General features: G+C 36.7%; 3 protein-coding genes and 1 long non-coding RNA gene across 6 annotated transcripts; 1 reads left to right on the top strand and 3 right to left on the bottom strand.

Annotated features, from left to right (window-relative positions):
- Window positions 1-3: 3 nt before the first annotated feature.
- On the bottom strand, window positions 4-8197 carry LOC110864414 (dehydrodolichyl diphosphate synthase 2). Its single transcript, XM_022113473.2, has 4 exons — window positions 7825-8197; window positions 7687-7754; window positions 7382-7611; window positions 4-395 (listed from the first exon to the last, which is right to left on the bottom strand). Exons 1-4 carry the CDS (start codon window positions 8134-8136, stop codon window positions 190-192), a joined length of 816 nt encoding a protein of 271 aa, XP_021969165.1. The 5' UTR covers window positions 8137-8197; the 3' UTR covers window positions 4-189.
- Window positions 8198-8870: 673 nt separating this feature from the next.
- LOC110864407 lies at window positions 8871-9346 on the top strand. Its single transcript, XR_002549823.2, has 2 exons — window positions 8871-9018; window positions 9117-9346. It is a non-coding gene; the product is annotated as an uncharacterized LOC110864407 (long non-coding RNA).
- Window positions 9347-12970: 3624 nt separating this feature from the next.
- On the bottom strand, window positions 12971-15198 carry LOC110864399 (pentatricopeptide repeat-containing protein At4g20090). Its single transcript, XM_022113454.2, has one exon. The coding sequence runs from the start codon at window positions 15165-15167 to the stop codon at window positions 13110-13112; it is 2058 nt and encodes a 685-aa protein (XP_021969146.1). The 5' UTR covers window positions 15168-15198; the 3' UTR covers window positions 12971-13109.
- Window positions 15199-16396: 1198 nt separating this feature from the next.
- LOC110864389 (cellulose synthase A catalytic subunit 3 [UDP-forming]) lies at window positions 16397-19249 on the bottom strand. 3 transcript variants are annotated; one of them, XM_035976538.1, is made up of 5 exons: window positions 18871-19249; window positions 18298-18391; window positions 17342-17543; window positions 16986-17252; window positions 16397-16900 (listed from the first exon to the last, which is right to left on the bottom strand). In XM_035976538.1, the coding sequence occupies exons 3-5, from the start codon at window positions 17452-17454 to the stop codon at window positions 16627-16629; spliced, it is 654 nt and encodes a 217-aa protein (XP_035832431.1). In that variant the 5' UTR covers window positions 17455-17543; window positions 18298-18391; window positions 18871-19249; the 3' UTR covers window positions 16397-16626. The 3 variants fall into 3 exon arrangements, with proteins under 3 accessions (XP_035832431.1, XP_035832410.1, XP_021969137.1); XM_035976517.1 differs by lacking the exons at window positions 18298-18391; window positions 18871-19249 and adding an exon at window positions 17874-18282 and having other exon boundaries at window positions 16397-16903; XM_022113445.2 differs by lacking the exons at window positions 18298-18391; window positions 18871-19249 and adding an exon at window positions 17874-18277.
- Window positions 19250-19538: the final 289 nt, after the last annotated feature.

The raw sequence follows: 19538 nt of genomic DNA, 5'->3' as shown, positions 1-19538 counted from the left end.
ACAAGATCAAATTTATTATTCCTCTTTTTATTCTTTTGTGCCAGTTATTCTCTTGATGCTCTGTTTCAAATTGAGTAGTTTGAGATCAAATACAATTCACCTATTAAACTATGACTTACTCGTCGATAATGATCTATACTGACAATTTAACCAGTGACAATTATGAGTGAAAGATATACAAGTCTCTTGTCATCTACCATATCGTCTTAGTCTGTGTTGAAAGGCCCGCAAAGCATGTAAAAATTCGTCTTCTCCAAAATCCGGCCAAAGCGATTCCGTGAAATATAATTCAGTATACGCCAATTGCCATAGAAAGAAGTTACTGACCCTAACCTCACCGCTGGTCCGAATAAGAAGATCAGGGTGAGGGTGGTCAGGGTGTGTACCAAGTTCATTTTTGTAAAAATGGTATTAACAGTTTTATGCAAAACAATCAACAACAATAACACCAGAAATAGTGATAAAACGGTGACATAAAACTTTTATTATTTACTAACCCAGAAAAACACCCAACCACCCTTGATCTTACAAAATGTAAGATCGATGAACAATACAAGAACAATAGATCAACTGATGATAAATCAGTTGATCATATGAAACGATACAACCAAAACAGATGAAGATCCACAGGATCTAACTATACAACAAACAACTAAAAGAAGATCAACAGCAGATCTTCAACAAGCTCCAGATCTTCAACACGAATCCAGAGGAACAAACGAACAGGAAAGCGAGATGTGAGAGAGTGAACAGAATGATCTGGAAACCCTAGATCAACAATAACCAGCCTTTTATATAAAATATCTAGCAATGTTACACATAAGTCCCTGAAATCTTCCACATACACCCCTGAACAATGTACAAAATACAAACTTGGAAACAGAATTAGTTGTAACAACTTTGAGCCCAAAACCAACAACCGACATAGTCAGTTGAACAACAGGCCCACAACACAAGCCCAACAATAACATCAACGAGCCCAATAAAGTGAACATAACTGTATGAATTAAAAAGAGAAAATAATAAATGTAATGGTATTAACAGTTTTATGCAAAACAATCAACAACAATAACACCAGAAATAGTGATAAAACGGTGACATAAAACTTTTATTATTTACCAACCCAGAAAAACACCCAACCACCCTTGATCTTACAAAATGTAAGATCGATGAACAATACAAGAACAATAGATCAACTGATGATAAATCAGTTGATCATATGAAACGATACAACCAAAACAGATGAAGATCCACAGGATCTAACTATACAACAAACAACTAAAAGAAGATCAACAGCAGATCTTCAACAAGCTCCAGATCTTCAACACGAATCCAGAGGAACAAACGAACAGGAAAGCGAGATGTGAGAGAGTGAACAGAATGATCTGGAAACCCTAGATCAACAATAACCAGCCTTTTATATAAAATATCTAGCAATGTTACACATAAGTCCCTGAAATCTTCCACATACACCCCTGAACAATGTACAAAATACAAACTTGGAAACAGAATTAGTTGTAACAACTTTGAGCCCAAAACCAACAACCGACATAGTCAGTTGAACAACAGGCCCACAACACAAGCCCAACAATAACATCAACGAGCCCAATAAAGTGAACATAACTGTATGAATTAAAAAGAGAAAATAATAAATGTAAACTTGTTACATTTTAACATCCCCCCTTCATTCATACAGTTTAACCAGCAAACAAGTCCAACATTCCCAACTTACTACACAAACTATCATGCTGCAAACTGTTTAACCCTTTGGTAAACAGATCAGCCAACTGATCTTCAGACATAACCTTTTCAGGAATAATAACACCATTTGCAATTTTTTCTCTCAAAAAATGCAAATCAATCTCAAAATGTTTTGTCCGTTCATGAAACACAGGGTTAAAAGCAATAGAGATGGCAGATTGACTATCACAAAATAACTGAACAGGCAATTTACAATCAACACCTAACTCTTTTAACACATTTAAAACCCATATCACTTCACAAGATGCAGAACACATAGCCCTATATTCTGCTTCTGCAGTTGATCTAGCAACAACACTTTGTTTTTTTCGATTTCCAAGATATAAGTGAACTACCTAAGAAAATCCCATAACCAGTAACAGACTTTCGAGTGGCCAAACATTTGGCCCAGTCAGAATCCACAAACCCCTTTAAAACCAAATCATTTTCCTTTCTAAACAAAATTCCTTTACCTGGAGACATCTTCAAGTATTTTAACAGTCTAAGTGCAATTTGCAAATGACACTCTTGAGGGGAATGCATAAACTGACTAAGAAATTGAACGGCATAACTTATATCCGGTCTGGTTATGGACAGATATATAAGCTTACCAATCAATTTCTGAAAATTCGTGACATCTTTAACAACACTTTGATTTAAACTCAATTTATTAGCAACAATATGACTTTGTTCTATGGGTGTGTTAACTGGTTTAACACCAAGATATCCAAATTCACTAAGTAACTCAAGGCAATATTTACGCTGATTCAAACATATACCATCATCAACATACATCACCTCAATACCTAGGAAATACTTTAACACACCTAAATCTTTAATCTGAAAACTGTCACTTAATTGCTTTTTAATTTTAACAATCTCAACATCAGAATTTCCAGTGACAATTATGTCATCAACATATACTAATAGCACAACAAACACTGACTTAGCAGACAGAATATACATAGAATGATCACACAAACTCTGCACAAAACCCATTTTAAATAAGGTTTCATTCAATTTTTCATTCCACTTCCGAGGGGCTTGTTTCAGCCCATACAAAGATTTAACCAACTTGCAAACCCTAGTTTCATTTTCAGGAAAGTATCCAGGAGGTAACTTCATATACACATCTTCTGTAATTGAACCATAGAGAAATGCATTATTAATGTCCAATTGATACATTTGCCAATTATTCTTAACAGCCATACTTAATACACATCTAATAGTGACCATTTTTACCACAGGAGAGAAAGTTTCTCCGAAATCAATCCCTTCCCGTTGACTATAACCTTTGGCCACTAATCTGGCCTTAAACCTCTCAACCTCACCATTAGATTTGTATTTAATTTTGTAAATCCACTTGCAACCTATGGCTTTTCTGTCCTTTGGCAAATCTACCAAAACCCAAGTACCATTTCTATATAATGCCTCCATTTCCTTATTCATTGCATCTACCCACCTAGGATCTTTTATTGCATCAGTAAAACATGCAGGTTCACAAGTTTTATTCAAGTTTGACACAAAACAAAAATTATCAACCGACAAACTAGAATAATTCACAGACTTTTCTATACCATACTTCACTTTGCCCTCTACAACATACTCATCAAATCTTTTAGGCAAATTAACACTTCTAGAAGAACGTCTAACATATGGTGTGCCCTCAGATTGGACAATGTCACCATGCGATCCTGAAGTGTCCTCTACCCTACCACTGTTACCAACACCACTACTGCCAGCCTGTTCTGTGTGTTGTCCAGGCTCAACTCCAGAAACAGGGGCTGATGTAGAGGGTGACAGTGGTTGCTGATCATCACTAACAGGATCATGTGCACCACTTGTACCCTCTTCATCATTGGGCATGTTAGGAACTTCAGATATTGTGTTATCAAAAAAATTTAAATGATTCAAGTTCAATTCAAATACTTGTTCTTGATTATCAATTGTTTTAAGTTTAAAAGGGTATATATTCTCATAAAATTTCACATCTCTAGAAAAATAAATTTTCTTATTATCTAAACTCCACACTTTATACCCTTTTTTTATGTTAGAATAACCAAGAAAAACACACTTGTCTGCATGAAATGCAAACTTATCAGGTTCATTTAACACAGTACTGAAACACAAACATCCAAAGTTCCTTAGATGAGACAAAGAGGGTTTAAATCCAAACATAACCTCAAAAGGACTCCTACTATTCAACACATACGAGGGTAACCTGTTAATCAGGTATACAGCAGTTAGAACACAATCTGGCCAAAACTTTAAAGGAACACCACTCTGAAACATCAACGCCCTAGCTGTGTTTAAGAGATGCCTATGTTTCCTTTCCACCACACCATTTTGCTGTGGTGTATAGGAACATGTGGTTTGATGTAAAATACCATTATTTTTACAAAACATATTCATGTTATTATTTACAAACTCAGTCCCATTATCACTCCGGAACACTTTAATTCTTTTTTTAAACTGAGTTAAAATCAATTCATAAAACCCTTTTAAATTCTCAAAAACTTCAGTTTTACTTGCCATAAAATAGCACCATACAGACCTGGAAAAATCATCAACAATTGTCAAAAAATACTTAAAACCTTCATAACTTGTGACTTTGTATGGACCCCACAAGTCCAGATGTACTAAGTCACCTACACATTTGGTTTTATGCTCACTTAAAGGAAATGGGACCCTAACTTGTTTTGCCCTATGACAAATATCACAAGGACGATGATCACTTGAATTCAATTTAAGATGTTGTTTTAACACAGCCAAGACTTGTTCAGAGGGGTGCCCTAACCTAGAATGCCATGTGACAGACTTCACAGAACTATTGAAACAAGCATGAGAAAAATTACCATTATTTCCTACAACATACAGACCACTATCTTGTCTACCACTCATCAGGACTTTCTTTGACTTGGAATCCTGAAGTAAACAACACTCCTCATTAAACACAACAGATACACAATTATCCCTAGCTAACTTGTAGACAGACAACAAGTTCACACAATAGTCTGGAACATAGAACACATCTTGTAAAACAACACCTTCAGTTAGTTTAAGGTTACCAATTTTCAACACTTTAACCTTTGTACCATTAGGATGACTAACAGTAATGTTAAATTCAGAAACATCAACACTATTTATCAAATGTTTATCAGAATTAACCATATGTTGACTCGCCCCTGAGTCAACAATCCATACATAACTATTGTTAAACACATTGGAACTTGAACAACTCACAAAATTAGACACATTAAAGCACTCACCTCCTATATTAGGATTTTGTGACTCTGACTGAGAACTTTCACCAACAAGATTTAACAGCTTGGTAATCTGCTCAGAAGTAAATGGCAATCCAGACACAGAAGAAGCAGCAGATTTACCAACAGAAGAATTAGACTTATTATTACTATTATTAACACTAGTGGAATTAACTCTATTAGAAGAGTTATTATTAGTATTATTATTATTTCTTCTTCTAAACCCTGAAGGATAACCAATAATCTCAAAACATCTGTCTATAGTATGACCTAACATATTGCAGTGAGAACATTTAAGATTGTTAGGTCCTCTATTTGATCTTTTCTTACTCTCAAAACTTTGGCTAGCCTTAGAGACAAATGACACATTCTGACTTTTAGAACCATTACTAGAAAGCCTGTGTGACTCTTCTCTAGATACAATAGAGAAGGCCACTTTTACTGAGGGAAATGATTCTCTTGTCAAAATATTAGTTCTCACAGGCTGATACACATCATCAAGCCCCATGAGAAACTGCATTAACTTTATAAGAGCTGAAAAATCATTGTAATCCTTAGCAGCTTGACAAGAACATGAAGGCAGTTGAAGCATTGCATCAAACTGCTTCCACATTGTTGTCAACCTGTTATAATATTCTGCAACTGTACTACCATTTTGTGAAATACAGTTTATCTTTTTATACAAATCATAGACAACTGACCCATCAATTTTATCAAAGGATTCTTTTAAATCAGTCCAAACTTCAGAAGCAAGTTTAGAAAAAACTTGACCAAGAAACAATTCTTCTGAAACAGAATTTAATAACCAAGTAAGTACTACAGAATTGCATCTATCCCATTGGGCTGCCAAAATTTCATCATCTTTAGATTTTTCAACCTTACCATCTATAAATCCATACTTGTTTTTAGCTTCTAAAGCCAATTTCATGGCACTAGACCACACAGCATAATTCTCAGTTCCTTTAAGTTTAATGCTAACAATAGTTAAACTACTGGAATCACTAGGATGTAAGTACAACGGATCTCCTATATCCAATTTACTAATCAACGTCTGAGAAGTACTAGGAGCAGTTTCAGCAGGCATATTGACAAGCAACAAAAGACACCAAATATACAAACAGACAACAACAGGTAATCAACAAAAACACACACAAAGAACCAAACAACCAAAGACACAGGCGAAGCTGAGTCAGGGACCAGATTCCAGGTTCATCACTCAAGGTGCCTGGACAAGCCTTTACTCAGGAGCCGAACCCTAATAGTAAACCAACAGCTAACAAAAATCAACCAAAAACAAACCAAGACAAAACAAATATGTGCCGGTCCTCACTACCCCGACTTCAACTATCCAACAACAGAAAAAAAAATAGGATAGAACGATCTTACAGAGGGTGCAAATCCTTGAATATATATCAGATTCGTAGTTTTCAAGAACTACTAAACCTGATGTCCAGAAGACCAAGTGTCACACAGGTCAGTTTGCCCTAAAACTTTCAAGAGTTTTAGAGACCAACACAGTATGAACACCAGCAGCAAACAAACCCTCACACAAGCCAAGAAACCCTAAGATAGGGTTTCAGAAAACAGATCGGAACAAATATGCCCAAGATCAAGCCGATCCAAACCCTAGAACACCAGGGAATAACCTAAACACAAACACCAAACAAAAAATCAGAATCGATCAGCGGAAATAACAGATCAGGAGCGATGAAGCTCTGATACCATGTAAAAATGGTATTAACAGTTTTATGCAAAACAATCAACAACAATAACACCAGAAATAGTGATAAAACGGTGACATAAAACTTTTATTATTTACCAACCCAGAAAAACACCCAACCACCCTTGATCTTACAAAATGTAAGATCGATGAACAATACAAGAACAATAGATCAACTGATGATAAATCAGTTGATCATATGAAACGATACAACCAAAACAGATGAAGATCCACAGGATCTAACTATACAACAAACAACTAAAAGAAGATCAACAGCAGATCTTCAACAAGCTCCAGATCTTCAACACGAATCCAGAGGAACAAACGAACAGGAAAGCGAGATGTGAGAGAGTGAACAGAATGATCTGGAAACCCTAGATCAACAATAACCAGCCTTTTATATAAAATATCTAGCAATGTTACACATAAGTCCCTGAAATCTTCCACATACACCCCTGAACAATGTACAAAATACAAACTTGGAAACAGAATTAGTTGTAACAACTTTGAGCCCAAAACCAACAACCGACATAGTCAGTTGAACAACAGGCCCACAACACAAGCCCAACAATAACATCAACGAGCCCAATAAAGTGAACATAACTGTATGAATTAAAAAGAGAAAATAATAAATGTAAACTTGTTACATTTTAACAATTTTCAATCATAAACTCGTTGATTTCTTCAGGGTCAACGAGACCATCTTTGACTTTTCGAGCGATGCTTTGACAGGCTTGGACGATATCATTCTTTCCGCTATAATTAATGGCTATAACAAGATTGAGCCGCGAATTGTTCTCCGTTGTGGTTTCAGCGTATGTAATGAATTCTTTTAAGGATTTTGGAACCTTAGACGAGTCACCGATGACAGAAAGTTTGATATCTTCCCTATGTACATATAATGCAGAATTACTTAAACTTGTATTTCATAGGTAATGTGATTGCAAACAAAATGTTATATACCTCAACATATAGGCAATTTCATCTTTTAGAGCACTTTCAAGCAGCCTCATTAAGAAATCAACTTCAGCCTACAGCAAAACAATCATTCTAGCCACTTTAAACTTACAAAATTATCAGGATGAAAAGGAGACAACTTACCTTGGGTCTTAACCAGTTATCGGATGAGAATGCGAAGACGGTAACAATTCGGATTCCCCAGTTACAACAGAGGTTCACAAACAGCTTCAATGAGCGAGAACCGGCCAAGTAACCGGCTTCAGGCATCAACCCGCGGGAGCGAGCCCATCTCCTGTTTCCATCCATTATCACTGCCACATGGTTGGGCATGAACGGCGAACACCCGGAGTCTGGTTGTGTGAGTACATGAAGACGGTGGTTGTGTGGGTTTGGTCGGAAAGACAAACTCAAAGAACGAGGATAGAAGGGAGGAGGAGGAGAGAGCATCATCATCTTCTGTTTTGGCCTTCAACTAATTAGACCGGATGATAAATTTTTAAAATAAAAGTGGAACGCTGTCGTTTTACAATTTCATTTAACTCTTACTCTTTTGTTTAATATAATATAACTGGGTCAAGTTATTCTACAAAGGCTTCTAATTGTAAGAAGTGTAAGAAGGATTTATAGAGTGACAAGTGTCCAATGACCTAAAACTAAACCCACTACATCACCACCAAAAACCTAAACACCCACCCCCACCCCACCCCACCACCACCCAAAAACCTAAACCCCCCCCCCCAACCCAAAAACCAAACCCCCCCCACCCCCCAAAAACCTAAAAAAAAACTAAAAAAAACTAAACACCCACACCCACCCTCACCCAAAAACCTAAACCCCCACCCCCTCGGCCAAAAAAAAAAAAAAAAAATTATTATTATTATTATTATTATTATTATTTTTTTTTTAGGGTGGGTGATGTGGTGGTGGGGGGGGGGGTGTTAGGTTTTTGGTGGTGGTGGATGTTTAAGGTTTTTTTTTTTTTGTTTTTTTTTTTGTAGTGGAGTTTTTTTGTGTAGTGGGTTTAGTTTTAGGTTATTGGACACTTGTCACTCTATAAATCCTTCTTACACTTCTTACAATTAGGATCCTTTGTATTTGATCCTAATCCTATAATAATGACTGAAATAATTTAAAAAAAAAAGAAAGTTTTAATAAATTTATATATAATCTATTTGGCAGTATTTTGATAACATACCTTGTTTTATCCAGGCTGAGTGTGAAGAGCTACAGGCAAGAGTAGAGACGCAAAACAACGAGAACCACTCACTCAGAGATGAACTACAGAGGCTTTCTGAGGAATGTGGGAAGCTTACAGCTGAGAATGATTCAATAAAGGTTTATGCCACTCTCCATATACGGTTTTTTTAAGTATAGTAGCATTGGATCAAGTTATACCGCATGTATGTTATTTATGATTTATGTTGGTTGGACAGGATGAATTAACCAGGTTTTTTGGACCTAAAGCTGTTTCGAAACTCGATGCACATCTTCAATCTCGAACGAACGAAGGTGAAAGTTGATATCATGACAACAAGTTACTTATTAAGCTTATACAATTAGGTCAACAACCATTTCCGAGTTATCAAAAGGAATCGACTTTAGGATCTGATTAAGGAAGTGCAGCACTCTTATACACTCCATAACCAAGGTTATTGCGACATTGTAAGATCTTTAATATATATCTCATTCATGCATATTCTATTCTTTGAGTGCATATCATAGTAGAGTTCTTCAGTAGCCATTAACATCATTTCAACATATGGTTCTTTGCTTAACAATACTATTTTTCACAATATCAAAGAGATTTTTAAGTGTATTTGTAGATCTCATCATTGCGGTAGGCGGAAGTTTCAGTATAATTTGTTTATATGTTTTAACGACGTCCTGAACTTTGTACCGATTGAAAGTGTTGTGTTAATCGGGATTGTTTACGAGTCAAAAAGGCTCATGGGGCAGCTGGTTGAACGGGTCACTTGGGTTTAGGGGTGTGAATTTCTGAGACGACCCGAAAACCCGACACGAACCTAACACAAAATTCACGGGTTTAGATTTAGTCTAAACGGGTTCGGGTAGTTTTAGCTTGAACCCGCGAACCCGTTTAGGTTAATGGGTAGGGTTCGGGCTAACCTGGTCGGGTTGGCGGGTTGGACCCGTTTAACACATTTATACTATATTATATTTTTTTTTACATATTTTACGTCATAAATCAAATGGGGTGTGTATTTTATGCCATGATTATAACTTAAAAAGAGAAATTAACATACATTTTATACTTTAAATATGATATTATTATATACATTTGTGTTTTTTAAGTAAATTTTTTTTAATATATTAATTTCAAAAAATAAAAAAAAATTTGGGTTGAACAAGTCGTGTTCGGGTCAACCTACGAAATTTCGGGCCAGGTTCGGGATTGTGTAAAATTTTTGGGTTCGGGTCGGGTTGAATCCGCCAACCTGTGAACAGGACCCGTTTAGCACCCCTATATGGGTTATGGGTCACTGATGTTGAGATAATTCAAACATTACATGATAACAGTGGAGTTAAATGGCAACTGGGTTAAACACAAATGTAATATGTTTCAAGTATTTTTGGAGAGTTATATTTATCTTTTCGTATTTAGGAGATTCACACGATCAGGTATGTCATGATCTTAACAACCCTGACATACTTGCGTAATTTTGTTTTTAAAAAACATATAGTCTCTTTTCTTTTCTTTTCTTTTCTTTTGTTATGGAGTATAAAAACTGAATTTTGAAATCATTTGGACTAGGAACAAAGAGTGCAGGTTCTCCACAAGCAGAGAGAGAAACCGCCATCTCCTGTGTTAAGGTACTGTTTCGTTTTCACACTCACATTGTATTTTGTGTGTGGATGATGTATGTACATATATGTTCATTGATCAAACAATGATTGTTCGACTACAGGCAGCCAAACTGAGATGGCCTGAGTTGTTTGCTACCGTCGATTCATCACTGGAAGATTGGTTTGTTGATCAAATGCGAATAGTACGCTTGTTTTTAGCTCAAAATTCTTTTATTTATTGTTAGAATGGTTAGTTTATATGCCTTATATTGCATCTCATATTGTGGCAGTTGCGGAAGTCAACTGCAGAATTAAAACGTTATGGACAAGAAATTTCAGTTATGTTAGTTAGTTAGAAAACGGTTAAATAACTTTCGCACTGATGTCTTCATTTGTATGTATGAAATTAGAAGTTTACATTGTATATTTTCTTTGTCTATGTTTCACTAGGCGAGTCCCTACACATATTTTGTGCATACTCAAACTCACAGTTGTTCATCCTATGTTCGTGAATGTTAATCGATCCCCGATCCGACAATAACCGGTGGGGCCAATTGCCGGGCTGTGATTTTGTTACGGTTTTCTTTGTTTAGCTGGACACAGTCTTGGTTTCTCTTTTGCTGGGCTGTTGTAGCAAATGAAAATTAACCAAACATCTCGACTTGGTGATATACTCATGCCCGGTATTATCGACACCGCCGCAACGCGCGGGTCTTCCACTAGAATATACAAATATAAAGCATTTCATTGGACATAATAGTAATTTTCACCGTAAATTTTAAGGCGGCAGCCCCATGCTTGTTTCCCTAATTTTTCATCATCACTGCCAAATTTGCCCCCATGTAAAGAGGATACCCTAAACGAGCAATCAGTTTTCTTCTTTTGAAACCGTGGCAGTATATCCTATGAGGATTGAAATCGTCGATTGAAGCAATGAGATCGGTTATGGCAATGAAATCGTTAATGGTTGGAGCAATAAATGGAAATTGATGGTTGAATCGTGGGAGCTGAAGAGATTGAAAGAAGAACAACAGCTTGAAATTCCACAAACTTCGTATTTCAATCGCCTTAGGTTTATCCAAAAACGAAAATGGCCTATTTTCCTAGGGTTCTAACCAATACATAGCTGATCAATTATATGTATATTTTGTGGCTGCGTTGATTGTGTTGGTGGCTTCAGTATCTTCCAAAAGCACTATGCAGTTAGGAGTTAATGCAATTGTTTTTAGTCGTTCATCTTCATATGGGTGGCGGGTGTTGTTTAATTCTTAAATTGAGATGATGATTATGCCCTTATTGTTATTTGTGTCCCAGATATGCCCAATCCCAAACTCCCAGTGCAAGATCAAGACTAATATTTTAGTATATAATCTCTCCCCTTTGTTTCACTACAAAACTGGTCAATCAATCGTCGTTTAACCCGCTCGGTATTAGAGATTTTTGATTGCATAATCTAAGGTAGTTTATTTATTAATCTTTATTATGTGAATTGGGTTTTCCTTTAAGCTTTTCTGTTGTTTACATTTTTCATTTTCCTTATTTATTTATATAATATTTACTTACATACATTTAGGGAGTTGATGCAAGTATCAGGTCGGAGGTTTGGCCTTTCTTACTTGGAGTGTAAGAATACATTTTTAAATTACACAGAAACGGTCTGTTGCAATTTCCAAGTGTTTTGAACCTTTTTTGGCTCTCTTTTACAATTATGAGTTGAATAGTTGCAAAGAAGAAAGAGATAAATTACGAACCCAGGGAACGTATGCCTATCTGATATCCAAAGCATGGACTCTGCAGAATCATAAATCTGTGAATAATATCAAAGATCCACAACTGTAGCCATTACAAGGAAATAATCGACGATATAAAACTAACAGGTTCCTTAATACATCTTGTATTATTAATATATGAAAGTTCAAATAAAGATAAGTTTAAAAAGTTACGAATTGTTTCAGAATTGCGGCGTTTCGGTTTTACTTTTTACATATGACCATAACCGAAATGGTTTGTTAGGTTGATCAAATATTAAAGACCGGCCCCAACGGTTTTGGTAACTGGATCTGTAAAATCTGGCCGCTTATTTCAGTTTCAGTTTGTTTAGTATGCTGTAAGATTAACATGTTGCAGACAAGTTTGTTGTGATTTTTTCCTAATTAAGTTTTTATTTTGTGATGTAGTGCCACTGGAACAACTTTATGCGACTCAACTGTCACAGCTTCAAGAAATGGGCTTCTTTCATACCCAAGAAAAATCAGGGCGTTGCGTGCTACTGCAGGTAATGTTCATGCTCCTGTTGAGAGGCTTTTGGGAAACTTTGGCCCGTGACGACGTGGAGTTGTTTTCTTCTACTTAAAGACAGCTAATGAGCCCGTTCTTTTTTAGACATAGGGAGGCATGTGGATTTTCGTTTGAGCCCGTGTGTGTGTACACAACTTATTTTGTATATTTTTTCTTATCGAATTATATTCTCGACCCGAACTAGTTAAATACAACAGCTTCAACTTGTACTGGGACACGTTACATATACATGGTTTGCATTGCAGTTTTACAACAATCATACAATAAATTCAGTATCATGTATAACACAATATCAGCAAAAAAGAAACAAACTGTAGCATCCGTTATTGAACATATAGATTATTCCAACATCTATCAATTGCAACTCTAATCTTTTTCGGTTTACAAACCTGTTGAACAACAATTTCCCAAGTCGATTCTTTCGGTACAAGATACCTTTGAAGCATCACTTCAATAATATTACAAGCCCCCACAACTCTCTTTTGCTTATGAAGCCGAATCACAAGTTCTTCAAGAAACTCACTCCCATCTTGTCCTTGTTCTTTCAACGTTTTCAGAAAAACGTTGCACGTCACCAAATCAGGATCGCACCCATGATCCAGCATGCGGTTTAGTATATCAATAGCTCGGGAAACAGAACCATTGTTGCACAAACTGTTTAAAATTATATTATATGTCACTACATCAGGCTTAGAGCCTGACCCTTCGCATAACATCTGGTTAAAAAGTTTTAAACCTTCTTCAACAAACCCGTTATTGCATAACCCATGAGTCATTGAACTGTAGGCGATAACATCCGGTTTATACCCTTTTGACAACATATTCTCCCAAACCGCAATAGCTTCCTTTAGCCTCCTGTTACTGCATAGCCCGTCAATAACTACACTATAACAAACTTCGTTTCGCACATAATCGTTACGTTCAACCTCTTTCCAAATATCGAGGGCTTTATCGGTATTACCCGTACTGAAATAACCCTTCATTAACGAGCTATATACAAAAGCATTCGGCTTGCAACCCATCTTCTCCATTTCGGTTATAATATCCTTAGCTTTATCAGGTTTCTTTTCTCGACATAAACCATCTACAAGAGTACCGTAAAGTACAATATTCGGCTTCAATCCCTTGTTTATCATATCTTTCCAGATTTTCAATGCCAATTCGGGCTTTCTCTCTTTGAAGAACCCGTTTATAAGCGTTGAATAAACATACTCGTTTGTTTTATGTCCTCTTTTTTCCATGGAAATTAACAAAGATGCGCCATCAACAGCCCTTCCTTGCTTTACTAACCCGTTTACGAGTGTACTATATGTAACATCGTTAGGAATACATTTATTACTAACCATTCTATTCAAAAGGCTAACCGCTTTGTCTAGTTTACCCTTTAAGCAGAGACCGTGTATAAGAGTGTTATACGTTACCTCATTTGGAACACAACCTTTTAAAAACATGTTTTCTACAACCTTCGCCGCGCGAGCTAAATCACCCTTTTTACATAATCCATTGATCAAAACATTAAACGTTGCAGCGGTTGGAACGCAACCCTCAACATGCATCTCATCCAAGAGACAAACCGCCTCATCGAGTCTGTCTTCTTTGCATAATCCATCCATCAAAGTGCAATAAGTAAACACATCTGGTATGCATTTCTTAAACGGCATCTCCCTAAACGTCTCGATGGCTCTATCGACCCATCCTAATTTGCATAACAGTTTAATAATCAAATTATATGTTAACACATTCGGTGATACGCGTTTCTCCTGGACAATAACACAAGAATAGAAATCTAGAGCCTTATCATATAAACCTTGTTGTATAACCACATTAATGACTGAGTTAAATGATCGAACAGTTGGTGTGCATCGGTACTCAACCCACATTTTATGAAACAAGTCCAGAGCTTTTTCTGCTTGATTTGCTTTGTTGTAAGCTTTGAATGCTAGAATAAAGTTTCCCTCTATAAAGACTCTTCTTTCATGCTTCATTTGAATGAAAACATTCTCTAAGGATGACAAATCTCCTGCTTTTGCAAAGTTCTCAATGAGGGTGTAAAATGTGGAGTCGCCCACTCTAAAAGAACCGAATTTCTGACCTGATTTGAATATGTCGTGATGAATTGGTGGTCCGATGCTCTGTTCCGGGTCGTTTTGGGGTGCTTTTGTGGGGCTGATAACAGAAAAGTATCGAATTTGGAGGAAATGTTTTGGAATTATTTGTTTCCTGATGGAAATAACATTGATGCGCATGACGCTATGAGCTAGGGTTTTGAAGAATTGAGCATTCCTGTCGCAGAAGAAAGGTAAGTTACGGACAGGAATTGAGGCATATGAATGCGAAATGGGGAACAGGAAAAGAGAAGCAGGGGAATGGGCCTGGAACATAGATTCTTAGGTCCAAATTTAGTCAACTGACTCCACCCGTTACATTTACACCGTTTCGAATTCGATCCATATTTTATTTGTTCTTTTTTTAAGACGACAGGTGAAAAAAAAAAAAACCCGATTACTAAACCGTTATTAACTAAAACCGTAATCGGTTTGTAACAGATACAAAACTTGTTTGGAATTCTAGAACAAGGACCGCTTAGTAACCAGTGACGAAGTTTGAGATTTCCGACCGGGGGCGGAAGTTACCGGACCTAAAAATTTCTATAAAATCGTAGGGTCGAAAACGTATATACCCAAAAATTTACATACGAAAAATACATACTCTGCACTACTGAGCGAAAAGTTTGGGAGGGCGGCGGCCTCCTCGCGCCCCTTAAAAGCTTCGCCCATGTTAGCAACTAGTTATTTTTAATTGGTTTTAATGATTAACCGGTTATTATCACTGTTTAGTTTTTAAGCACATTTACATATATATGTAAATAGTGGGAATGCCCGCGTGTTGCTGCGGGTGCGCTTGAACTAACACCATTTCCACCCGCCAAAGTTAAGAAAAAGTGACAAAGAAAAAGATGTGTCACATTACTCTAGACTTGAGAATATCATCGAATTAAACCCACATTTGAGTATTAAAAGTTGAATGTGCATATCATCGAATCAAACCCTGACACAAAAAATAGTTATAAAAATGCCACTAAAAAGGTTGTTTAAAAAATGCTCGGCGTTGCTGCAAGTAGTTATGTTTTTTGACGCAAGTTTTGTGGCAGGTTTCAAGTTGCTATGCCATCACATTAAGTAAAAAAGTCTCTAACAATAGTAATGTTTTGACGTGTAGAGTCATACTTAATGTAGCAAGAAAAGTAAAAAATGGCTATAGGGAAAAATAGTCAAACATGATCAATGCTACATGATAACAAGTCAAAACATTATCAATAGTTGGCACATTATTATTTTACTGAACATGTAACCAAGTAAATCTGTATATACTTTTAATCTAAGTTTTGCAGTAAAAATACAAAAAAACACAACTGTTCCATCATTTTCAATGGTCCGTTTTGGGAGAAATAAGTCATTCAGTGTTTATAAGTTTAGTGCTTGAGAATATATAGAGTTCATTCAAGCAAAATACACGTTACATCTATATGAATTGTTATTGCAAACATACGACATTCTTGGCACTCGAGCGTTGCGGTGGTTGGCGGTAACATTATACGAAGTAGATTGTGTAAAGCAAATGACAATTAGCAATAAAAACACCATAAAAACACGATACATAAATTTTGAATTCTTCATATTCTCTCTCCAAAAAAGGAACAAAGTACCAATTTTTACTCGAGAAATAGCAAAGAATCAAAGATGATTTGCGTCAAATGGTTTCTACCTTCATAGCTCGACGGTCTTTGACAAAAGTTGGCTGAATTTTGTTGTCTTTGAGGTAGTCACTTTTCTGGAAAAATTACCATTCTGGAGCTCGGGGCTCTATGTTATATTTCTTGCAAAAAGGAACCCATTTTCTTGCAAACTCTGATGTTTCGGCTAGAGCTTCGAAAGTCAACATAGCAACTCCGTCATCAGAAACATAGCATGAAACCTTGTCAACTGGATAGTCAACTGCAAGTATAGATAGAACAGTGTTTGCTGTCACAAGAGGCGGTTCCTTTAAGGGATCCATAATACTAACAAATATGTCAACAGCAGCTAACTGTGACGGTTCTCCTTCCCGGTTATACCTGTTACAATGATTTTGCAAGAAAAAAAATCAAATTTATATACATTTATTAAATAAAGAGTATGGAGAAGTCTGAAGTGAATTACCTAAGAGCTAGTCTGTCGAGATATATTTCACGGTTTACTGGTAGCCAATTGGGGAATTGATCCAATATCCAAGATATTGCAAACCATATTTCACATATAACAGAAAGTAACCACAACGGATACGCATTGGTCACAGGGTTCGTTATTCTGTAGTGCATGAAAATGCACAGAATGACCAATCGGAGTACAATAACCATTCTGTAAGGATTTATTCTGGATGATGAAATAGAAACCTTTCTAGAAAGTGGTTGGCGGGCTTCATCATTCCTTTAGTAGATACAACAAGTTAAAAGTAATCAATCAACAACAATTCAGTTCAATAGCGCATCATAACGACATGGAACCAATAGACTTACAACAACGAGTCATCGATCAGCACATCAGTGGTGGCATCGATATCTTGACCTCTTTCAGAAGCAGCATGGCTAGTGGTCAATGGAACCGGAACCGCATTCTTATCTTGTTTCATCCTCCAGCCGTCAACTCTCTCTTTCCAAGCAAGGTTTCCTAATCCTGTGCTTCCGAACTCCCTTGCAGGGTCCACAGCTCTAACATTAGCTGCAAACAGAATACTTGGTATAAAAATCAGAGCGGTGTATTTTTGAAGATTAGTTCATTTTCTCATCATAACATACGTGATTGATTAATATGACCATGGAAAGAAAGTGAATGTGTTCTTCCGCCACGAAGAGGATAAGATGCTGAAGAAAACTCACCAGAAAGCGAATATTGGTTCCCAAATTAAACACCCAAAACAGATAAAAACGTTATGTTTATCTCTAATGGGTCAAACTAAAATTTTGGACAAGTCCCAACTTGACCCGTATAAAAATACCCATTTGACCCGTACCCACCCATTTTATCACTTCTACAAGATTGGTTCCATACCAATCAGCAAACTGCACGGTGCGTTGGGTTTGGATTGTAGCAACACCAGCATTGACATCTTTGGGAATGACGTCTCCACAGAACATCAAACCACAAGCCATATGATTTCCATGCCTGGGATCGCATTTAGCCATCATGCTTGCAGGCTCTAAAACTGAACTTGTGATTTTAGGAACGGAAAGCTGCTGATGGTAAGCTTTCTCAACTGAGATCACAGGTGCATATGAAGAAAGCATGAAATGGGTACGAGGGTATAAATGACTTTTTTAATCCGCTCCCCGATTACAAAAAAAATATAGGGATTGTTAATGTAAAAGATTACTCTCTTGAGGACTTATTCTAGTTGCAGCAAAGAAAAAAACCAATCTAACCAGGTGCATTCCATTACCCGACCCAACCATCTCTAGAAAAGAAGCAAACTAACCAGGTGCATTCCATGAAGATTTAGTAGTAGTGGCCCCCTCACTTTTGTATTGTTAGGCTTTTGATGATTGAATACCAGCCCAACACATTTGTAACTGTAAAGCACAATTTGCAACTCAAATATCTGAGTAACCTGACCCGTTTAACCCGAAAGTCGAGACTTATGTGTTAAAATAACAATTTGAAAGCCATTCCAGCTCATAATGTAAAAACACACAAACAGAGATGTGTGTGTTTTAATAAAAATTACAGAAACATAAAGATCAAGAAATAAGCAGAGTTATCCAACTTGAAGGTTAAATTTTTAAATTCACACAATTTCAGTTAAAAGTTTCATATATATGGAAATACCAATTACACTAAAATACTGATGCTGATTCAAATTAAGGTATTGTTTTTATATAAAAAAAAGACTCATTTTTAAACTAACTAACTTTAATAACACTACTTTCTTATTCCATACCAAAATATTCATTGAGAACTTTCATCAAACAGGTGGCATGCATATTAGATTAAGGGGATTTCACACACACACAAAAAAAAAAAAAAAAAAAAAAAACATCTTTGAAATTACCTTGTTACTTGTGGAGAGAAGACCCAAAATGTCAGGTAATTCTCACTGCCAAATATCACCAATTGTATTCGGAGATCGAAATCCTAAACAACCTTCCTCGCCGCCAGCACCTATAACCATTTGCATCGACATAGTCTGAGCCTGGCTAGGAACCCACCGTCGCCGGCGGTGTTGAATAAACAGCCATCGCGTCAGATGGTGGCAGTGAGGGTGGCGATGACGACGGTGACGGAAACGTCAGTTGTTGAATTCTCCCCTGCCCTCACATCTCACCTCCTTTATAACATCATAACGATAATGATAATATGAATCGATTAGGGTGTAGGAAATTGATGGAACGATGGTTGATTCTGCATTCAAGATGTTAATTAAGACATCCAATAGCATGAATTGATTAAGGCGTAGGGAAGTTTTTTTTTTTTTTTTTATTATTATTATTTTTTTTTGAACGGCCAACGAATCCTCCAAATGGGCTACTGGCGAAATTCACCACATCGGGATACACTCGCCTTCCGAACCGGGGAAAACCCTCACCTAGGGCCGAAGCCCGTGACCACTCGCCCGAAGGCACGACAGTGCGGTGAGGTAAAACCCGCTCAGTTCAAGGATTGAACTAGCGATCGCCGCCTACTCGCCTAGTCTCCCATCATCACCAGGTGCCGCAGAAA

This window comes from Helianthus annuus, chromosome 1 (assembly GCF_002127325.2).
Source record: "Helianthus annuus cultivar XRQ/B chromosome 1, HanXRQr2.0-SUNRISE, whole genome shotgun sequence".
Taxonomy (NCBI): Eukaryota; Viridiplantae; Streptophyta; class Magnoliopsida; order Asterales; family Asteraceae; genus Helianthus; species Helianthus annuus.
The sequence above is the reverse complement of the archived record's forward strand: the minus strand, read 5'-3'. Positions and strand labels throughout refer to the sequence as shown.